Source organism: Ceratotherium simum, chromosome 8 (genome assembly GCF_057802395.1).
Source record: "Ceratotherium simum simum isolate JZ-2026a chromosome 8, ASM5780239v1, whole genome shotgun sequence".
Lineage (NCBI taxonomy): Eukaryota > Metazoa > Chordata > Mammalia > Perissodactyla > Rhinocerotidae > Ceratotherium > Ceratotherium simum.
Genome location: NC_141907.1, coordinates 77,961,513 through 77,983,386, shown reverse-complemented (window position 1 = coordinate 77,983,386; position 21,874 = coordinate 77,961,513). Strand labels below are relative to the sequence as shown.

The 21,874-nt window shown below is 37.9% G+C and overlaps 1 protein-coding gene across 6 annotated transcripts in view; it reads right to left on the bottom strand.

Moving 5' to 3' along the window:
* PDLIM5 (PDZ and LIM domain 5) overlaps positions 1-13,371 on the bottom strand; it is a 215,279-nt gene extending 201,908 nt beyond the window's left edge. For all 6 annotated transcript variants that reach the window (XM_087434608.1, XM_087434602.1, XM_087434603.1 and 3 more), the window contains exons 1-2: positions 13,285-13,371; positions 9,921-10,058 (exon numbers count right to left, since the gene is read on the bottom strand). In XM_087434608.1, coding sequence (XP_087290734.1) covers positions 9,921-10,016 — 96 coding nt within the window. In that variant the 5' untranslated portion in view covers positions 10,017-10,058; positions 13,285-13,371. The remainder of the gene's footprint in view (positions 1-9,920; positions 10,059-13,284) is intronic.
* Positions 13,372-21,874: the final 8,503 nt, after the last annotated feature.

Here is a 21,874-nt window from a genome sequence, read left to right as displayed (position 1 = left end):
TTATTAAATGTCATAGTATTAAAATATTATAAGTAGTATGCCAAGCTAAAATCCTCTAAATCTTTTGTCACAAAGATATGGCAACATAAACAGAACTAAAGCCTGATGTCATATATTACTAAAATTGCCATTTATTTCCAAAAATTATTTGACCTATGGTGACGGAACTCTGAAAAATCGGAAGACTAGTCACTAGAGAAGAGGAGATCTGCCACATTATTCAGTCAGTGGCAGTTCCATTGTAACTTAGCCTTAATCTTTTTGCTGAAATGATCTAAGTAACAAAAGCTCCATAATAAAATTTTTTTTCACAGAAAGCAAAGCTACATATAGTTCCCAAACATTAGTGTACAAAATGGAACTCAAATGGTACACAAGAAATATCTAGAAAGCATGTAAGAATCCCTAAATATCGGGAATTCAAAGTCTGGGGCAAGGTGTTAGAATCTACATTTTTAAAATCTCATTCATGATTTTGATGATTAGTTTGGAAACCTGTCATATTTCTTCTTAATAATCTCAGCCCCATCTTTAGAAGTCTTTGATTCTACAGTATGACTTCTCTCTAAGATACACACACACAAAACTTGGCTGTCAGCAGTGAAAGCTGCCATCTATTCCCAGAAAATAGAGTATACTAGTTAAAAGCATTATTACTACTCAGGTTAACTGGTTTCAAATCCTAAACCTAACCAATTACTAGCTGCGTAACACTGGGCATGTTATTTAACTTCTCTGTCCCTCAGTTTCTTCATCTATAGCCTTTTTTTTTTTTTAATAATTTTATTTATTTATTTTTCCCCCAAAGCCCCAGTAGATAGTTGTATGTCATAGCTGCACATCCTTCTAGTTGCTGTATGTGGCACGCAGCCTCAGCATGGCCGGAGAAGCGGTGCGTCAGTGCGCGCCCAGGATCCGAGCCCGGGCCGCCAGCAGCGGAGCGCGTGCACTTAACCGCTAAGCCACAGGGCCAGCCCAGTTTCTTCATCTATAAATCAGAGATTTAAAATCATACTTCCTCAGAGGCTTGTCATGAGGATTAAATAATCAAACATGTGCAAAACATCCAGAACACAGAGTAGAAAAAAACAAGGGCTCAATAAATGCCAACGGATTTTCATTATCATTATTATTATTTAATACAGAAAGAGAGGAGACCCAAGTGAGCTGGAGCACTCAGACATTTCAAAGAGCACCTGGTATATGAATGTGCCTTAAAGGATGGGTAGGGCTTTAGGGAAAAGAAGAAAAAAAGTAGTGTGCATAAAGAATAAAGAGACCAAGGACTTCAGGGTTCAAAATAGGTATTTTGGACCATAAACTCTGTTGTAGTAAGTGGGCCCATTTACCTACAGCCCGAATGGCAGACCAGGAGTTAAGCAATAATTCAATAGATAATGAGAAGCCCTTACAATTCTTAAATAGGACAGTAATGTATTAAATGTAGGATTTTAGAATTCTTGCTTGGGCAAGGTGCCAGCCTGAGGATGAGGAACGAATCTAAGAAGAGATAAGCCACTGATGAAGTTTGGAAAGACCTAAGTCTGCTAAAATATCAAAGTATCACTCTGAGAATAAGATACCAACTAACTAGAATCTTCCAGAATGGATAGAGGTACATATAAACAAAAATGCCCAGTATAAAAAGATCAAAAGAACCATTTGTAGAATATCTGCAAGTTAGTAGCATAGAGATACTTCAAGAGAATGTCCAAAATCATAAAAATTACATGTGTAATAATGCTTGTTCTCCAGAACATCTCTAAGGGTCCCTAGTGAAAGGACAAAGGGTATGTTTTCTAAAGCCCTGTTCTCTAGTACCATTTTTCAAGAAGAAAAATACTTTCAGAACATACCCACAATCTCCTCTGGTTAGCATTATACAACCTTACTAAATTTTTTAATTTTAGCATTTCTAAAAGTTAATATCTCAGAAATCATTTGAGAAATACAAGGTTAATAATTGGATCCTCAATGGAACTGAATCACATTTAAATCCCTGATGGAATCAATGGTAAATGGCATTTAATTGTTAATGTCATTAAAATAACCACTTCCTCTTTTGGTAAATCAAAATTACATAAGACAATTATCATGAAGAACAGTGGCCATTAAATCAATTTCTGGATCCTAAGAAAAAATGTTTAACAAGTCACAGAATTCATATCACAAATGGTGTAAATTCTTATCTAGTTCCAAACTCTTCTCATCATATTTAAAAACTTACAGAAACACATTAAAGGGAAATTCCTCCTTCCCTCATCTTTAAGCACATAAAAATACAAACATTCCTGTTATCCTTACTCTTTTTGTCACCAAGGTGACCAACAACACATACACTCTACTGCTTACACCCAGGTAAAACGAAGAAATATATTGCGCCACACACACATCAGTATGCCTTCACAATGCCAGACTCATTGTGCTGTGGAACACTTCATAAACCTTTGTGACTTCACTGAAGCTCCACTGGCTAATAACAGTTGGTGATGAAAACACACTGAGGCTCCCAACATTGAATTTTACTATGTCTCAGGACCGTGTCGAACACCTCATTATGGTCAGTCTCCTTGTCACATCAATTAAAGGGAGCTAGAGAAGAGTGGGATTCAAATCACACAATGTTATCAGACTACTGGAGAAACTCCAAAGATAACAACCTTGATCTATTAAATGTGATTTGCTTAATTTTTCACAAAGTCTATGACAGGGCACTACGCCAAAAACTGTTCCATAAAAAACAAAAAAATCCTTCATCATGTAATTGGAAGTAATATGTTAACATAGAGAGTAAATCCATTTAGAAATAGGAAACAAATGATAGAGATAACTGTTAATCAAAGCTCTGGATGAAAAAATTCAAAGAATAGCATCCCCAGAAATTAATGGCATCATTTAAAGAAGGGCATCACGTTTTTATTTCATATGTTCTCATGCAAAATGGAAAACAATGAACCACTTAAAAACAGAGAATCCTCAGCAGACTACTTGTGATTAAGCCCTGTAAAAAGGAGAAAGGTGGAAATAGGTCCATCTGATTGGAAAAGATCAAAGTCTGCTGAAACGTGTGCTAGCACAGGAATGAGGAAACTGCATTCTCATATTGCAGGTAGGAGTGTCTCTATAGTGATACTTTGGCAATATCAATCAAAATTACAAACGCATACAACCCTTTGACTCAGCAATTCCATTTCTAGGAATTTATCTGACAGGCTCATATATACGCAAAATATATATATATGTGCAAAAATTACACTGCAGTGTCAATAAAAGAAAAAGACTAGAAACAACCTAATTGTCCATCAATAGGAACTGATGAAATAAATTATGATAAATCCAAACAAAACACAGGTGTACAAAAAGAATGAAGATATATTTACTGATTTGGGGTTAAGTGAAAAAAGTATACTTTTAAGGATACCATTTGTGTTGAAAAGGAGGGTGGTGAGGATATATATGTATTTACATATATCTGTATATTTTTTCTCTGGAAGTACACACAAGAAATTGCTAACACTGGTTGCTTCCAGGAAGAAAAATGAATGGCAGAGCAATAGGAGACTCTTGCCTCTAAACCTTATTGCATCTTTTGAATTCCAAACCATATGAATGTCTTACAAAAAGAAAAGCATAAATTAACCAAACTTTAAAAGGTTAAGATTTCTTGAGTGCCAAATATGACCCAGTAAATAACTGTTCCCCTTGTGGCCTTTTTAAAATTGCCTCTTTCTTTTCTCCTTCCCTCTAACTTTTTCTTTTTCATTCCCTCCTGTCCACCTTCCCAGTTCATTTCACCCTCTCCACTTAGGCCTCTCGGTGACATCAGCTGCAACTGCTCAGCCCTGCTAGGAGTACTAACCGCCAAAGAGGTCGATGAACTTTGTTCCAGAAATTGTGACACAAAATGGGCAGCAACATCAGCTGTAAAAGAAATCTGAGTATTTACAGAAGGGTAGATAACACCACTTATGCAACAGGAAAAAAAAAAATAGGTGAAGGAAGATGGGGGAAGCAATTATGAGATTTGAGAGACTCAGTTTTAACAATCTTATAAAAAATTCTTCCAAACCTAACTTTAAACACTCATTCAATTTTCTCCTCTCTGTCCATTCATAAATATTTTATTACCTAAAAAAAAAAATCTTAATAAAAACAGAGTATCTGTGCTAGAAAAGAGATTTTCCCACTCTGTAATTTAAAAACCAAACCTGCATTCCCAACAAGGCAATCAGTGGCTCTGCTCCTAGAATACCCACATTAGGGGTCACCATGGTCGCTGCTCTTTGGTTGCTTAAACTAATATTTTCTCTTTTCATTCCAGTTATTATGTCACTTATTTGCAAATGTATACATATATTAATATTTCACATGCTAGGGTCTTGTTTTGTTAAGTTTTTATTATATACTCAATATTTCTACATCTTGAAAATTTACATAAAGGTCTAGAGTCTCACCTACTAAAGCTGAAACATAATTATCCCTTATAAGACACCAAAGATACAACCTCTCTGTTTGTCCAAGCAATGTTTGCTTCTAGATTAACTAACTCATAACAGATTTCTCCTCCATGCAGTCATAACCGGGGGAAAAAGCCACGACTGGTCCTGCGGTCCACGGGAATCTGAGCAAGAACTATTGCAAACAGGATGGTGGGACAAAGACAACCGGTTAACTGTATCTGCACACTGCAGCCTGACCAACAACTCTCATAAAGACAAGCTCTTTACTCTGAAAGTTCTCAAAAATAATTGAAAATAAGTCCACAGGCTTCAGTATTCTCAGTTTCATTAGGTCAATATTATACCTAATTCATGAGCAGGTGGATAGGTTGTATGAAAATCTCCTTAGGTCTAAAGTGCTATTCGTACTTCACCCAATCTCAGCAATATTATTTCCTCCATCAGATACAAAAGTCCTGCATACCAGTAAAAGTCCTCTTATTTTAATAAATAACTTTCCAAAATGCCCAGCATTCATTAAAATCTAAATTAGCAAGACCCTTTTTTCTAAACTCTTAATTTGCAATAAAACATACTGATAAGATTTTCATTTCTTTACAAATAACAGACCAGAAAAATATCTTCAGAATTATCTTGAGATTCTTGACCCTTGTGACCACAAGTTATAGAAAACTGCCACATAGAAAAAACAGGTCTCTGAGCCCCACACAAAAGGTAATTAATATTTTAAAAGTAGACAGTGAACATACATGTGAAATATACATTATATAGTTACACGAACAAAATTATTAACTTTCTAACTTGGCATAATGACAGGGTAGTTGGGAGGGAATGTAAACGAAAATACTCAACAGCTTAAAATTAACAATGGGCCCATTTATTCAAGGTAGGATGGTTCTCCCATTTCAGTTTGAGAGGACTGAAAGGCTCTTTCTATCCTCCTCTAGGAGGAAAACTCTGCAGCTGGCCTGTCTGGAGAATCATTCAACTACATTCACAGCTTCACTGAGTCAAGCAATGGCAAAAAAAAGTCTTCATCTTCACTTGGCACTGAAAACCAACACAGAAAAATCTTGACTTGGAGATGTTCAAATTTCATCCTTCAAGGACCAGTTCAATTAATTTCTCCTGTAGGAAGCCAACCCTCACAAATACAAAAGCTCTATGCCCACTGAAACTGAGAAACCCTTATCTCTATCTTTGTCATTTCATCAAATATTGTCCTGTGACAGGTCTTATGACACTGTCTCTAGTACTGTACTTATTCTTTCTCCCCAACCTTTGTATTCCACAATACTTTGTAAACCTCTTCAATGGCTTCTGGGAAGTATTCCTTTTAACTGCTGAATGCATGAATTCACACCAAAGTGTTCCACAGTTCTGTCTTTCTCTGTTCTCTCTTATATTCCCAAACAGGGCTCCAAACTCCAGGAAATAGTATACTATTTCTGATTTTCAAATCCAACTAAAATCTTGTTTGAGCTGGTAACAACTGATCCTCCCTAACGCTTGAGAATCAAAGTCATTATTATTTACGTATTAAATCATCTGACTTCCTTCTTATCTACTAAAGAAAGGTCAGAGATGTGTTTACGGAGAATCAGATTACCTTCAGGAAATCCAAATAGTGACATTTAAGAAAAAAACTCTAACATCGTACATCAGAAAATAACACACAGCAGAGTATTTCAACTTTAGGATGCTGTACTTAAAAGATGTGATTCACAAAAATATTATCCTTCTTGTAACGCCATCACGAGGAACATCAACTTGCCAAAATAGGGCCTTGAATTGTGCAACAAGTCTCCTATTTCTTCTTATAAAATATACTGGCAAAGACCAACAAACCCACACTGCTACAACGAAACCCATCCCCACATTCCATGGCTTCAAGGCAGTTCCATAAATATAGGGTCATAAAAAGACAGTCTGCGGACTCCTGTAGCCAGCACTCCATTTTAAGGATAGGAAATTACAGACGACATGTGATCAGGTAGTTACAGCAATCTGAGGATCTTTTTAAAAGTTTGCAGGAATTACCAATCTTATCTTAGGAATCCACCTATTAAAAAAGTATGCAAACATACAATATAGGTAATGAACAAATGTGAGTGAAATGTTAAAATTTTATAGTTTATATGCTTTGAGATACAGTCATATTCAGCATATTCATATGCTAATAAGAAAAATCTCAAGAAAACAGAATGTTCAAATCCCAGCCAATGACTTATTTATCTCAAATACATTTGCTATCACAGAGTTCTAATGTTATAAGGGAACATAAATAGTCCTTTGGAGTTCAACATAATAATACCTGACCAGAGGAAAAACTGAATATTTTTGAACTCTTAAATATAAAGATGCAGGTTCCTAGCTAAGCACACAACAAGCTGTGTTTTTCTTTTCTTTTTCAATTCCAACAGACTGTAAGTAAAAAAATATAACTGCTATATTTCCTGCAATTATGAGGGACTTGATATCTCAAGTCTCTAAATAATTTTTTCTTTTTAATTTTATAATTTTATTGCAAAAGATAACTGAGAGAATACTACGTGCCAGACCTTGCTAAGAATTTCATATACATTATTAAAATAAGAGAATCACTAAATTATATGTTTTAACACATATTTTCAGGTTTTAATTGCTTCTTGATACTATTAGTTAAATAATCTGGTGACTACTGAAATAGCACAATAATTTTACATAATTAAGGCAGAATAAATAGAACTAGAGAACTAATTAAGACAAGGTATAACATTAATAATCTTACTATACCAACATAAAATAGTTATTAGGCACACATCTTTATTAGGCAATGTTACTAGCCATGTTTAAACTGAACCACACAAGGGGTTAAAAATAACTACAATGAAAGGCCAACAGCCTAGCCACAGTTGAGCCAACATTCCCTTCTCTCCTCCCCCTCCCCTTCCCATCCTCTCCAGTCCAGAATGAACTGCACGCCCCACTGCACAAGGCCCAAAAAGGTCATAGGAGACAGCAGAGACTTTTGTAAGAGAACAGAAATAACTCAGCAGCTTTGTTACCATAGTCTCTTTTAATCAGTATGTTCAAAATCCTTTAATTAGCACTCTGTCTACACGAGGAAAGCATTTCTTCTGCGCCGGGGAGGGCACACATGTATGTACACAGTGTCCTGTTGTATCAGCATCACAACATGGAGCTAGCGCCTCAAACTGTCTGCCAGGAAACTGAAGCACAGAAAACTTTTTTAAGGGCATGACGCCACAAAATTTACATATGTCATTTGCATTTTGATTACCAAACAACAGTGACCATTAAGTTTGTTTCATTCAGGTGTCAATTTGTTTCTGGGCTTTTATTTTTTTAGCAAAAGTGTACGTATTTTAAACTAATCAATAACTTTCTTTAGTCCATTATCATAAAGTAGGATATTCAGACATTATAAAATAACGTTAACAGAACATAAAAACAGACAACATTCAAATATTGTTCTTTTTCTCATAATAGATCTTCAGTAGGAGGAAAAAAAACACTTCCTCGCTCAAACAGGAATAAATCACAAGACACATTTTCACATGGTTGCTTTACATTTAAAATTTCATCCAACCACAAAAAATCTTAAAACTTGCAGGCTGGATTACATATACGGGTTTCCTTGTAAAATCTGATTAACTGGAATCAAGACAAAAATTAGTGATAAATTAAAGATAACTATTTAAAAATACAAAGCCAAGAAACAAAGAAAACTTCATTAGTAAACTGGGATTTGCAGTATTCACAGAGATATGTGTTACAAATTTATTTTCAATTTTTCAAAATCAAGTTGGATACATATACTGTAAGAAGCAGTGTATGTATAAATATATATTTTCACATATACAATTAAACAAAATGATAACCTTCTAAATATCTGATTAGAGAAATAATCTACCCAAATTTAAAAGTTTATTATCAGGGAGGCAGCATAGCATAAGGGCTTGAAAGCCAGCTCTTCCAATCAGCCATGTGAGCTCACAGCACAGTTCCATACAATGGAAATAATACCACTATATCGCAGGTTGGCAGGAGAATTAAGAGAGATGATACATACAAAGCACTTGGCAAAAATCCAAAAGTTTGCTGCTAAGGCTGTTGGGGGGTAAGGGGTATTGATATTTTCCTGCATTGCACAAAAGTGTAAATTGGCACAACCTATCAAAATTATATATATATATAAAATCAGGTATATATGGTATCCACTACAGCACTATTTGTAGCACCAATACTGGAAACAAATACAAATGCCCTTCGGGCCGGCCCCGTGGCTTAGCGGTTAAGTGCGCGCTCTGCTGCTGGCGGCCCGGGTTCGGATCCCAGGCGCACACCGACGCACCGCTTCTCCGGCCATGCTGAGGCCACGTCCCACATATAGCAACTAGAAGGATGTGCAGCTATGACATACAACTATCTACTGGGGCTTTGGGGGGGGGAATAAATAAATAAAATCTTTAAATGCCCTTCAATAGAGGATTGGTTAAATGTTACTTCCCTACAAGAGAATTCTATACAGTTATCAAACAAACAAACAAAAAAACTCTTTATATATTAATAGGGCAAGTTCTCCACGGTAAATTGTTGAGAAAAAACAAGGTGTGGAACAGTGTGTATAATATGCTACCATATAAGTAAAACGAAAGTAGATACTCATATTTATTTGAATAAACAAAAAAAAAAACAAAAAAAACCCTCTGGAAAGTTACACAAGTAATTAATAGCAATAATTACCTACTGGTGATGAAAGTGAAAGTGCCTGACACACCGTCAAGCCTCAATAAACGAAAGCTGTAATTACTCCCCTCATCAGTATCATCATCTCATGAAAACAGATCCTTAAAATATATACACAGAATACATTCAAACTAAATCCATAATGAGGTAAACAGCCAAATCTCAATTACTCATGGGCTGACTATCTAGTTGGAGGTACAAGCCCTTGAATTCCTCTTCAAACAGTAAAGTGGCCAGCTATCGCCTTCACCAGAGAGTAAGCTGAGGAAATAACACCAAAAACAGTCATTTTATTCAATACTGATCAACAGTTTTTAATAAACATCTTTTGGAGTTGAAAGGGACCATGAAAATTCCATCGTGAAACCTTCTAATATTACATACGATGAAATTAAAGTCCAGAGAATTCCCCAAATAGTGGCAGTTCAAAGATTTGGAGTCTGCTCTCTAGTTAAACGCTTTCCACTTTATTATTAATAAGATGGGGGGAAATTGAAAATAAGCTTAACTGAAATCAATTATCCTTGCTAAATTCCCTCCCCACACCTTCCTTTATTATAGATAACTAAGTTTGCTGAGATCAAATCCCATAAGCAAGTGTAATAAGTAGAGTACAGGTCATCCAAAGAATTCAACAACTCAGCGCTGAGGTTTCCAATATTAAGCACTGAATGAACATCTGTAATAAAATCTGTAAAGTTTGCTTACACTAGAGATTGTCAGAGGCATGTTGAAATCCTTGCCACCTTGCAGCCGGAAACCCCAAGGAGCCGGGCCAACCAAGGACACGGTGTAGTTGCTCATGGTTCTAACGGCTCAAAGTCCAATCCCAGAAAATGATAGAGACTGTGAAAGAAAATTAGATGGTTAACAAAAATGTTTATTTGAAACTCTATTACATATCTAAATGTATTTAATATAAACCCGACTAGATAATGTTCAGTATTTTGTTTTGGGGAGATGACAGGATATACAGGATAAGCACATATTAAGTTCTCATTTCAGTCTAAGAAAAGGAATCTATGAGCTAACATACAATTTCTAAATTTATGCCAATTTCCATAGTCTAAAAATTCCACAACACAATTATATTTCTAGACACTTGATCAGTTTTACAACTTGCTACAGTACAATTTGTGGCTTCTGGCATACAAACTTTAACTCAAAGCACTTTACAACACTTCGTTATATATATAAAAAAGAACAAGATTTTATTTCAGGTTTAATTCAAAATGATTTTCCCTTCCCTCTACCTCATGCATTCTTTTGCCTATAGTTGGCAAGAGTCCTTCAATTTCACTCACTTAAATTCTAAGTTACTCTAACATATGAAAAGGACTGCACATTCATAGACTTGCATTCATCCTCTCCAAATACTACATTCTTTAATAGAAGTTGTTTTTAAATGCACAAAACTATTCCCTCTGATCATAAATTACAATTTATATTTCCTCTTAGAGGGACATGGCATTTTCCACACTGAAAGTAATACTGACTTTTCCTTCCGACAGGCAATGGCAGGCAATACTCTAGCAAGGTGAGACTTCAGTCAGAACCTGCTTTTGGCTGTATACAGACACTTCATCAGGCAAAAGAGGGTGAGGACTGACCACATGGTGAATGAGCGTGACCAAAGGTGGTAGGAATAAAGGTTAATCTGAACGCAGGAAAGGGAACTGGAGGTTTAGACAAGAACCAGCGCTTCAGTGCTTTCTTCTGTGTTTTGCTGTAAGTGTGCTCATAATGACTCGCATGGTAGTCCTTTTATATAATAAAAAAACTAAAGAAAAAAAGTATGACTCAAGAGTTTGGTATTGGTTGTTATGGTGGCTACATGAGGATGGGAGAAATTGGTAGGAATGGAGATTTTCTAAAATATAATACTAAGAAACATACTATTTCCCTCCTTAAAAATACTTGAAATATAACAGATGTATAATTTAATAAATTTAAAACCACATTTTTTCTAAAAAAGCTGTTTAAAATACACTTCCTTGGAAAATCTGCACTGTTCAAGCAAATCATCACCTTTTAATATCTGTCTTAAAATATTTTTCCATTTTTTTAACCCATTCAAAATTTCTATCCCATCACACCAAACCAATAGTGGCAGTGTAGTTATTCGAACCATTGGGTATACTGAAAGCAAACAGATTTCATCTTCTCATAAGGGGAAAAGGAGGCAAAACTTTTAAATAAGTGTAGTACTTAAAGAAAGTTAAATCAGCAAAAATCTGCACTGCATCTACCTAGAAACTAAAGGAGCTTTTCCACTGGCATGGTAGTACCCTAAGCGACCAGGCAATAAGACATTATTTCAGTACTGATGGAATAGGCACCAAGCACTAAAAAGACCCAAAGCCCAAGCCAGAAGTCCAACTGTTAGATATACGTGACAGACGAATAGCAGGGAGGCAATGAGGAGCCACACACAATTTAACTGCTTTCCTGCTAAAAAAGGGAAGATTTTCATAGAAAGAGTAGAGAAAGTGTTTTGATTTGGGCACACAATACAAATCAGAAGCATGTGAAACAAACAGACTTCACAGGCAGCCTGCCTCCTCCTTCTTTTTTAATCTTTAACTTTTGTCAAGAGAAGAATGTGAAGTTAGGCTCAACTTCCTCTGGCCCCATTTTTCCCTACAAGAAAATGTATTTAATTATGTATCAACCCATATTTCATGCAACTTCCCTTTACTTGGGAGTTCCCTTCCAGATTTCTCCCATTTGTTATTAAAATTTCTAGCACTGACAAGGTCACAGCCACACTACAGAACCAGTGTCATTTCATTTCTAGTATTGTCAGTGTCGTTTTATTTCTAGTATTCTCCCTCTGCTACCTTCACGTGCCTTAAAATATTCCGATCCTTAAGCAATGGTAACATTATTGGCCTTTTCCAGGTCTCCTCCATCTGGTTATTAGTGCCCAAACTCTTCCTAAAATACCAAGCAGGCAGGAAATAGTGAGCAGCCTATTGTGCTTTCAAACACATGGAAAATGTTGGAACTTCTGTCTAGTTCTGGACTGTCTTTCAGGGAAACTCTAAACAAAGTCTTTTTCCCACACTTCTGTCCCAGCTTCTCTGGTGGGCGGCAAGGGGGAAAGGGGAACCGCTCAGAGTGACAAGAAGGGCCTGAAAGGAAAGCGCAGTATCCTGAGCTTCTCTTTTCCCCGACTGAGAGAGAACCGAGGCAGAGCTGAGGAACGAAAAGCCGCAGCGAAGGATGAAAGCAGCCGCCGAGACAGCTTCCCAGCAGAGGTTCACGCCTAGCCCTGTTTGCCAAATAAGGCTCCCGAGCGGCTGTTTCCGCGCCAGGCGGGTCCCGACGGCCTCACGGTCAGGAGGGCGGACTCGGGATAGGATCCGGCGAGCACACCCTAGACCTGCCCTGGCCAGCGCAGCCACGAGTCTTCTTTCAAGCTCTGCCCTGTCGAGACGCCCTTCCTTTTCCCACTTATTCTCAAACGCACGAAGGCACCGTCTTAGAAAAGCCCCATCAAGGATGCAAGGATTAATAAATCTGGCAGGCACGACAGATGTGTTTTTTAAACGAGCTTTATTTCGGGACGCAGGGAAGTCTTCCCCAAACAGGTTACACAATCGTAAATATTTTGGAGGAAACACACGCTTCTCAGTAGCGTGAGAGCAAACAAAAAATAACACGCCTTTCCCGTTCGGCCCCGCTTCCTCCCCACACCCCGAGAGATGCGCGCAGGACGTGGTGGCCCCGGCCGCCAGCCGCGGGTCGAGCGGGGGTGCCCAGGAGCCCTCCGCGTCCCTGCCTCCGCCGCGCTCACCCCGCCGGCCCGGACTCGGGGACTTCCAGGGCCGCCCTCCGGCCTCGCGCCCACTCCCGCACCGCCCTGTCCGGCGCGCTCCTCTTCCCACGCCGCCCTCCCACCTCCGCCGCTCGGCCCCAGACGGCACCTGAAGGGCAGCCCTCGCGCGAGGCGCGCCCCCTCCTCCTTCCCAGCTGGGCTGCCCTCCGCCCGCTCGGCGCAGGGCGATCGCTTCTTTCCCTCCTCCCCTAGAGGCATCAGAAACGCGCATCCCGCCGGCCGGCCACTCACCTCGGTCCGGCGCGGCGCTGCCTCCGCCTCAGACGAGCGCTGACAAGTGACTCGCGCTGCGTGCGCCGTCCCCACGGCCCGCGGGAACTTCCGCCTCCTGGCTGTCTCCGGCCCCGCCCCCGGGCCGGGCACGCCCCCTCCGCCACGGCCACGCCCCCGGGCCGGGCAAGGTTGGCCAGCGCGGGCAGGGTAGGCTACCGGGGATCCTGGCGCGCGGGCTTGCTGCGGCGACCTGAAGCCGCCGCGGAAAAACAATTGCCCTACCGAGTTTCGGTGGGAGCAGTCTTAGGGGATTTCGAGCAGTACCTGGCAAAGGTCTGCTGCGCGTGTGCTTTGCAGTGGACTCATTTCTGTCTCCAGAAGCTTTGAATTGGCAAGCAGTTGGTCTAGCTAAAAATAGAAGGGGGCTTTGGATAAATGCCTGTCTGTGCAAGTTCAGCGGCTACTGCCTGGTTTTTGAGAGAGCTTATTTACGTCCCCTGAGAAGTGCAGACCCTGAAGTTTGCTTGTCAGGAAGGTGAAAATCGCTAACCCTAACGTCTGGAAGTTAAATCTTGTGATCGCACCAGAAGGCAGTGATAGAGAGCAGCGGCCAGAAGTGGTTCAACCACTGTACAACCTCAGGTTATTTTTCCAAGTCCAAGTCAATAGCCTACTTCCCAGTTTCTATAAAGTTGCTTAATTTGGCCAGTGGAATTTGTTCATAAGCCAACTTGAATAATATTCAGTGAACATACGGAAAGTATCTGGTTGACTTTTTAAAACTGTGATTTGGCTAACAAAATGTGAAAAGGACGATTCTCAACCGAGGGCCGTGTAATGCAAGGCTGAACTTCATGGGGTCCATGAATCCCGTAGAGGGGCAAACAAAATTCTAGAAGTAAAGGTCCAAAATGCCTCTGTCCAAAGTAGTGGCCACTATGCGGCTATTGAACATTTGAAATATGGCTAGTGCAAATGGGGCACTGAATTTTTTGTTTTATATAATTTTTATTAATTTAAATTTAAAAAGTGAAACAGGGTAACATGTTTCAGTTACACAATTTTGCTGTTTGGATAAGACTACATTTCACTTTACCGTTGAAAGTTTAGTGCCCAAATTGAGATGTGATGGAAGTATAAAAATGCACACTGGCTTTTGAAGACAGTATGAAAAATATAATGTAAAAAACCTCATTAATAATTTTTGTATCTGGTGTAGTGGTTAAGTTCAGCGGCTTCTGGTGGCCTGGTTCTGATCCTGGCGCGGACCTACACCGCTTGTCAGTGGCCATGCTGTGGCGGTGTCCCCATATACAAAATAGAGAAAGATTGGCACGGATATTAGCTCAGGGCACTCTTGCTCAAGTAAAAAGAGGAAGATTGGCAACAGATGTTAGCTCAGGGCAAATCTTCCTCAGGAAAAAAAAATTATATTGATTACATGTTGAAATGACAGGATTTTTACATTTGGTTAAATAAAATATATTAAATTAATTTTGCCTGATTTTTTATGTGGATACTAAGAAATTTAAAATTACCTATGTGACTAGCATTATATTTTCACTGGATGGCACTGGTGCATAGCTTTCATCACATTCTCCAAAAGATTATGTTGGAGGAAAGGGTTTCCTAGTGTTACAGCTTGTTTATAGAGTGCTTTAATATATCTTATCATGTTTAACATCTCACCTCAAAATTAAATAAATAAATAATAACAATAGCGGCCATTTTCAAATACCTGTGATGTGCTAGACAATGTGGTAATCCTTACAATAATTTTATAAGATGAATGTCTTCTCCATTTACACTTAAGAAAATTGAGGTTGCAAGAGATTACAGCTTGTGACAGTTCTGCAGGACAACGGCTAGAGTTATCCTGTAAGGATCCTATCCCTGCTCTTCCTCATCTGTTTGCTGCTGATACAGTTAAATTGAGCCTGGATCAACAACAGTTGACTAAAGACCTCAAAAACTGCAGCTGGCATATGGAAGTATCATCTTGAGGTGATGACAAAGGATCGAGAGTGAGGAGTGTTGCTTACCTTTGCAAATTCAATGTTAGCCCACAGATGCTAGCCTACCTCTGAATCCTCCTCCTCCTACCACAGTTTAAAGCCTAGGGTGTGGGGTAAGTGAACCAGATTAAGGTATGATCCAAAAACTGATACTTACCCATGTCCTCCAAAGCACCAACTGCATCAAAATGACATGGGCAGCTTGTTAGAATTGCGTTTTCCTGAGTCCCACTCAGATCCAGGATCCTTGCTGTTGGGCCCCGGGAATCTGCCTTTTTTAACAAACACTCGCTACCCACCTTCAGGTAATTAGTAAACCGAAATGCTTGAAAACCAATTCCCTAGAAATACTCCTATATCCCCAATTTACTGTGTACTGTGCTTAGGTGAGAACCATGTATCCCAGATAGCAGCAACTTATCTCAGTTTCCTCATCTTAGAAGAAATGATAATTATAAATAACCTTTTGTGGGTATCATGAGGAGTAGAGATGATATATATAAAGCACCTTGCAGCATGCCTGGCACCAAGTAGATGTTCAAGAAATGGTAGCCACATGAAACTTTCCTAACCAATTGATTAGATTTATTTATGTATCATAAAAGACAAGTAGAAAATCTTAGCATTCACTATGCATGTACTCCGTTATTGATGACTTATATACATTATCTTATTTAATTGTTACAACTGCATAAGTAGGTGTTTTTTCAGAGGATGAAACAGAAACTTGGATATTAAGAAATGTAACCAAGGGCACACAACTAATTAGTGATAGAAGTAGAGCAGAGGGTCTGACTCCAAAAACCATGTCATTTTCATCTCAACACACTTCCTCTCTGTAGATTCAATAAGCAAAACAGCTTATAGACCAAAGAAGATAAAAAGCTATAGCAACTAACACTGCTGAGGGCCATAGAGGTGCAATCTGCAGCAAATTATGGAAATTAAATAAATGCTGAGTTATTTGTCTCTGGGAGAGGACGAAACTCCTGAACCACTTCTGGAGAGGCATCTGCCTTAACTTACCAATGAGCCATTCTGACTCCCCTTCTCTGTCTCCCTCATGACTAACATTTATGAAATGGTTGGCCAGGGTTTGAAGGACAGTCTGTGACTGCAGACTAGCAGGAAGATAACGGATCTATTGGGAAGTCAGACCAGTGTCCTTAGCCTCATTAATTCCATGGGCTAAGCAATGAGACACTTGCCACAAATGAAACCATATTAAAAGCTTCACTTTATCATAACCAGTACAGAAAAAGGTAAAGTAGAAAAAAAAGTAGATCAAACAATTAAGTGATTTAGCAGAAAGAGTTTTAAAGAATATTCCATCTAAACAAGTATTTACCTAAGTGTATAAATGTTTCCTCTAACATTTTTTTATCCAATGTATGACTCAGAATCCTCTTGCTGTACTTCAAAAATACCAGAAAATTTAGTTACCAGATGGCATGGCTGTGACGAGTTTTTACAGTTGCACCCAATAAACTATAAAGTGCCAGTCTTTAAAAAGTTCCTACATTACTCTGTCAATTTATCTTTTAAGTTATAGTCCTGAAAGGTAAATAAACCACTCATAGATATGAATATTTAATGTTTAAAATCTAATAGAGGGTCGGCCCGGTGGCGTAGTGGTTAAGTGTGCACGCTCGCTTGTCAGGCCATGCTGTGGTGGCGTCCCATATAAAGTGGACGAAGATGGGCACAGATGTTAGCCCAGGGCCAGTCTTCCTCAGCAAAAAGAGGAGGATTAGCATAGATGTTAGCTCAGGGCTGATCTTCCTCAAAAAAAAAAAAAAAATCTAATGGAGAGGAAACATTAACTATTCTAACACCTAAAGAAACATTTGGTAATCTAGGAAGACAGAGATAGAAGGCATAGTGTCCTTCTAAATCTTACTAAGGAATCCTGGAAGGAGGGCCAGAACTAAAGCAGGCACAGAAAGCGTGGAAAGGAATAAATGGATGAGAATGACTCTACGAGCAAATCCATGAAGCCTAGGTCACTGAGTAAATGTGTGATTGAGGAAGAAGTTAAAAAGAAGTTTAAGCGTTTTAAAACTAGCTTCAAGGTTTCAAGTCTGGGTTGTGGGGGTGATATTAATAACTGATATTGAAGGAAGAGGAGCACGTTTTGAAGGGACCATGCATTTCACTGGTGGTCTCCAGTAGGCAAAAAAAGCAAACTGGGAAATGAGGAGTATGAATAAGAAGGGTCGATGCTAAGGGCACTGAAAAAAGCACTGGGGAGCTTCAAGTTCGAGATTTCAGAAGGGGAGGAATATTCCTCATAAGATCAAGGTTTAGCCAGTCTCATGTTTTACTCAGATAATATCGTTTCTTTGAGAAGTCTGGTGGGTGGTTCAAAGGATAGAGAATATGTGATTTCGGAGGTGAGATAGAAACAAAACATATAGGTCAATAATTGAAAAATCTTGGTGTATGAAGAAAAATGGTATTTGAAGAAAGTCAAGAAAGTAAGAAATGGGCCTGGGGCACAACTTCCCAATTGGTTGGTTGTGCTGAGAAATCAGTCTCCTCAGGCTAGGAGGCAGTGCGGGCTGGGAAGAAGCCTCATCCGTTCTCCTCAATTTCCAACTTTGCCTTGACATAGAAAGAGTTGAGAAGCAGTGGGCTGGGAGACCAAAAAGATAAATTAAAAAATTGTCAGCTTTCCATGTACTCATCATAATGTCTTGCACATTTGCACTAAATGAGTTAGGAAAATGTGAAGAAGGAAGATTTAGAATTCACTGAGACAGTGCTCTCTTAGAACGATCTTGCTTAAAAAAGTATCAGGTCATTTTTGGAGAACACACAGTGCATACTGGAGAATACACAGTGCGAATACCTCTAGACAGAGTCCCTTTATTAAATTATTTTCAATTAAATACCTTTGAGTGTACTATCCCTTTTCTCTCACAACCCTGACTGATACATTGTTGGTGCTTCTTTTTATCATCAACACCTTGGCATAAATCATTAAAATGTTATGCACACTTATTTATTGAACATCTCCCATGTCCTAAACTCTGTTGATATGTTTTTAAAAGCAAATTCTTTTTTTTGAAAAATATTGGATTTTTGCTTTCTGGATTTTTTAAATTGTTGACTTTTTAAATTAGGCATTTTAGAGTTTTTGGAAGCATTTCCTTTAGATTAAAGTGTTGTGGTATAACCTACCATCACTTAGAATCTGGAAATAAATGTTAATCTTTCCACATTGTCAACTCTCTAACCAGTAAAAGAGTTTGTAACAATTGTGATTATTCTGAATCACAAATAAAATCCTTCTTAAATCTAGACTTGTATATGTATACATAAAGTATTAACAGTAGTTATCTTTGGGAGAAGGGATTATGAGGCCATTAACTTTTTACTTTATAATTTTCTGTATTTCAGATTTTTAGAGAATATTTATTATATGTATAATGGGAATAGAACTACACAGATTTATTTTTTAAAAAACTACATAAATTGACTAAATTCATCATGATAATATAAACTCACATTAGCCCAAAATTAATTTTAAATTAATTGGTTTTTAAATCTTAATTTTTTTAAGTATTGTTTTTTCCCCAAACTACTGATGTAATCTCTACTGATCCATTAGGTAGTCTTTCACATTGTCTGGGTTTAGAATTTCTCATGTTTTTCCATGCATGTCTCCATCAATGGTGGAGCTATGAGGACATAATTATTAACAAGACTAGTGTACAAATAAGGTCATTTAAACAAGTGGTATTTTGGATTGGAAAGATCCTTGGGAAAATCTAATCTTAACATGATTTATTTACAGTAAAATCTCTCCACCCAAAAGACAGTACCTCTACTAAGTGTTTTTAAAATCCGTTTACATACTCTGGGAAAAGCAAGGAAACTAATATTTTCATTGGAAGGTATCCACATGTGTAGTCATAGTGGAATGCATTAAGACATGTCATTCCTAGCCAAAATGTAAGAGATGTAGTACTAAGAATGATGAACCAATTCATCAAAAGTCTGATTAAAGCATAGAATTGTTTTTAAGATAAGAAATAATATGAAGGAATGAATATGGATCAATAACATAAACCAGAGCTATACTTAATTCCACTGAAAATATCCAATGTACACCTCACATCAAATTCTGCCAGTGTGCAATCTGCACATACCTATTGGCATTTAATTTCATAAAATTAATTCTGGGAAATTCCTCAAAGCCACTTTCTGCCAGCTGTGAAAAGGTTAACTGATGAAGAAAGTAACCAAGACATTTTTTTTTAAGCTATGAGATATGAAATGGGAATCTTTAAATATTTTCATAATCTGATTATTTCACATGACAACATATTTTTAAACCACACTTTACCCAAAGTTTGATGCCTGCTTCTTCTCAGAATTTCAAAGCTTTAACAAAATAACTGCAACTTTGTGATGTATAAATAACAAAATCCATCCATTTTTACTTAAATATTACTACTTTAGAAATTAAAACTTACATTTTAAAATTAATGGAAAAATCTAGATATAAATGTTATCAATGGTTGCCTCTGGATGGTGAAACTTGGTATAATTTTATTCTACTTTTATTTGCTTTTTGTGCTTTTCAAATTTTCTATGAAAAAATTTTACTTTTATAATAAACTGAAAACTAGGAGGAGTACTATTTTTAGTACATATTAATACAAATAACATTGTTATATACACATGTATTGCTATATACATTGGCATATATTATAACAAAAATATTTGAAATAAATTGAAATTTTGAATAATAACCATTACTTATTAAACACTTACTATTAGCTAGATACTCACCTGAATCCTTTATACATATTGACTTATTGATCCTCACAGCAACCACAGGAGCTAGGTCATATTATTTTCAGATAAAGAAATGAAGGGACAGAGTTAATATAACTTATTTACTGTTGTCCAGCTGGCTAGTATAGGCAGAGCCAGGCTTTGAACCTAAAGAATTTGACTATAGAGCACATGTACTGTACTGAAATATGTGGTTGCTTTTACAGAGTAGATTATGGAAGTTTGTATTTCTGAAATTTTCTTTTCAATCAAGTCTGATTCAGCGCAATGTGGTTCTAATTCAGAATGTTAACTTCCTTGATGATTTTTATGTTTTTGCCTCACTGACAAGGAGTGTTAGATGAGTAAGCTGCAATAAGGTAAAAAGATCGATCATAATAAAAGTCATTTCAAGATTAAGACATAAATCTCTGAACCTCATAATAAGAAATATTTTCTTCAAACATTTTAAGCTGAAACCACTATTTCAATTAAGATTTATAGCCTTCCCTACAGAAAGGGGCCTCTTGATAATAATAACTTATTTTTCAGTATGTGAAAAAGAATGAAAAACCTTAAAATCTCCACAGAATGTTTGGTTTTCTCTATGAATTTCTTCTAGGAAGGAAAATTTGAGAACATATATATGGTCGTTCTATCAATACAAAGTTAAACATCCCAATTAAATCTGAAAAATAAAGTATTCACAAATTTGTTTTAGGAGCCGGCCTCGTGGCACAAGCGGTTAAGTGCACGCACTCTGCTGTGGCGGCCCGGGGTTCACCGGTTCGGATCCCGGGCGCGCACCAACACACTGCTTGGCAAGCCACATAAAGTGGAGGAAGATGGGCACAGATGTTAGCCCAGGGCCAGTCTTCCTTGACAAAAAAAAAGAGGAGGATTGGCAGATGCTAGCACAGGGCTGATCTCCTCACACAAAAAAAACAAAAAACAAAAAAACAAATTGGGTTTAGATAAAACCAAGCTATTAGATATTTTCAAATATTTAATTTAATTTAACCCAGGTATTTGATATCAATATACCTTAATCTTAATAGAGCATTTTCTTTTTATAATTTTTTAAAATTTATTTTCCCCCAAAGCCCCAGTAGATAGATGTATGTCATAGCTGCACATCCTTATAGTTGCTGTACGTGGGACACAGTCTCAGCATGGCCGGAGAAGCAGTGCCTCGGTGGATGCTCAGGATCCGAACCCAGGCCACCAGCAGCGGAGCGCGTGCACTTGACCACTAAGCCACAGGGCCAGCCCTTAATAGAGTAGTCTTAATCAAAGATATATTAAATGTTAAAAGATAATTTTGATAACTTTTTAATTATTTTTTTAAATTAATTAATTAATTTATTTTTTTTGTGAGGAAGATCAGCCCTGAGCTAACATTCATGCTAATCCTCCTCTTTTTGCTGAGGAAGACTGGCTCTGAGCTAACCTCTATTGCCAATCCTCCTCCTTTTTTTCCCCAAAGCCCCAGTGGATAGTTGTATGTCATAGTTGCACATCCTTCTAGTTGCTGTATGTGGGACATGGCCTCAGCATGGCCAGAGAAGCAGTGCGTCGGTGCGCGCCTGGGGTCCGAACCCAGACCGCCAGTAGCGGAGCGCGCGCACTTAACCGCTAAGCCATGGGGCAGGCCCCAGATAACTTTTTTTAAACAAGCACATTTAACACCCCAGTTAAAGTAATATGACAAAAAGTGCTGTGAAAAATACAAGTACAATGATTACCACGGTGAAGTAAATGAGGCACATTGTCCAAATTAACAATAATTGAATATCTCGTGTAATGGA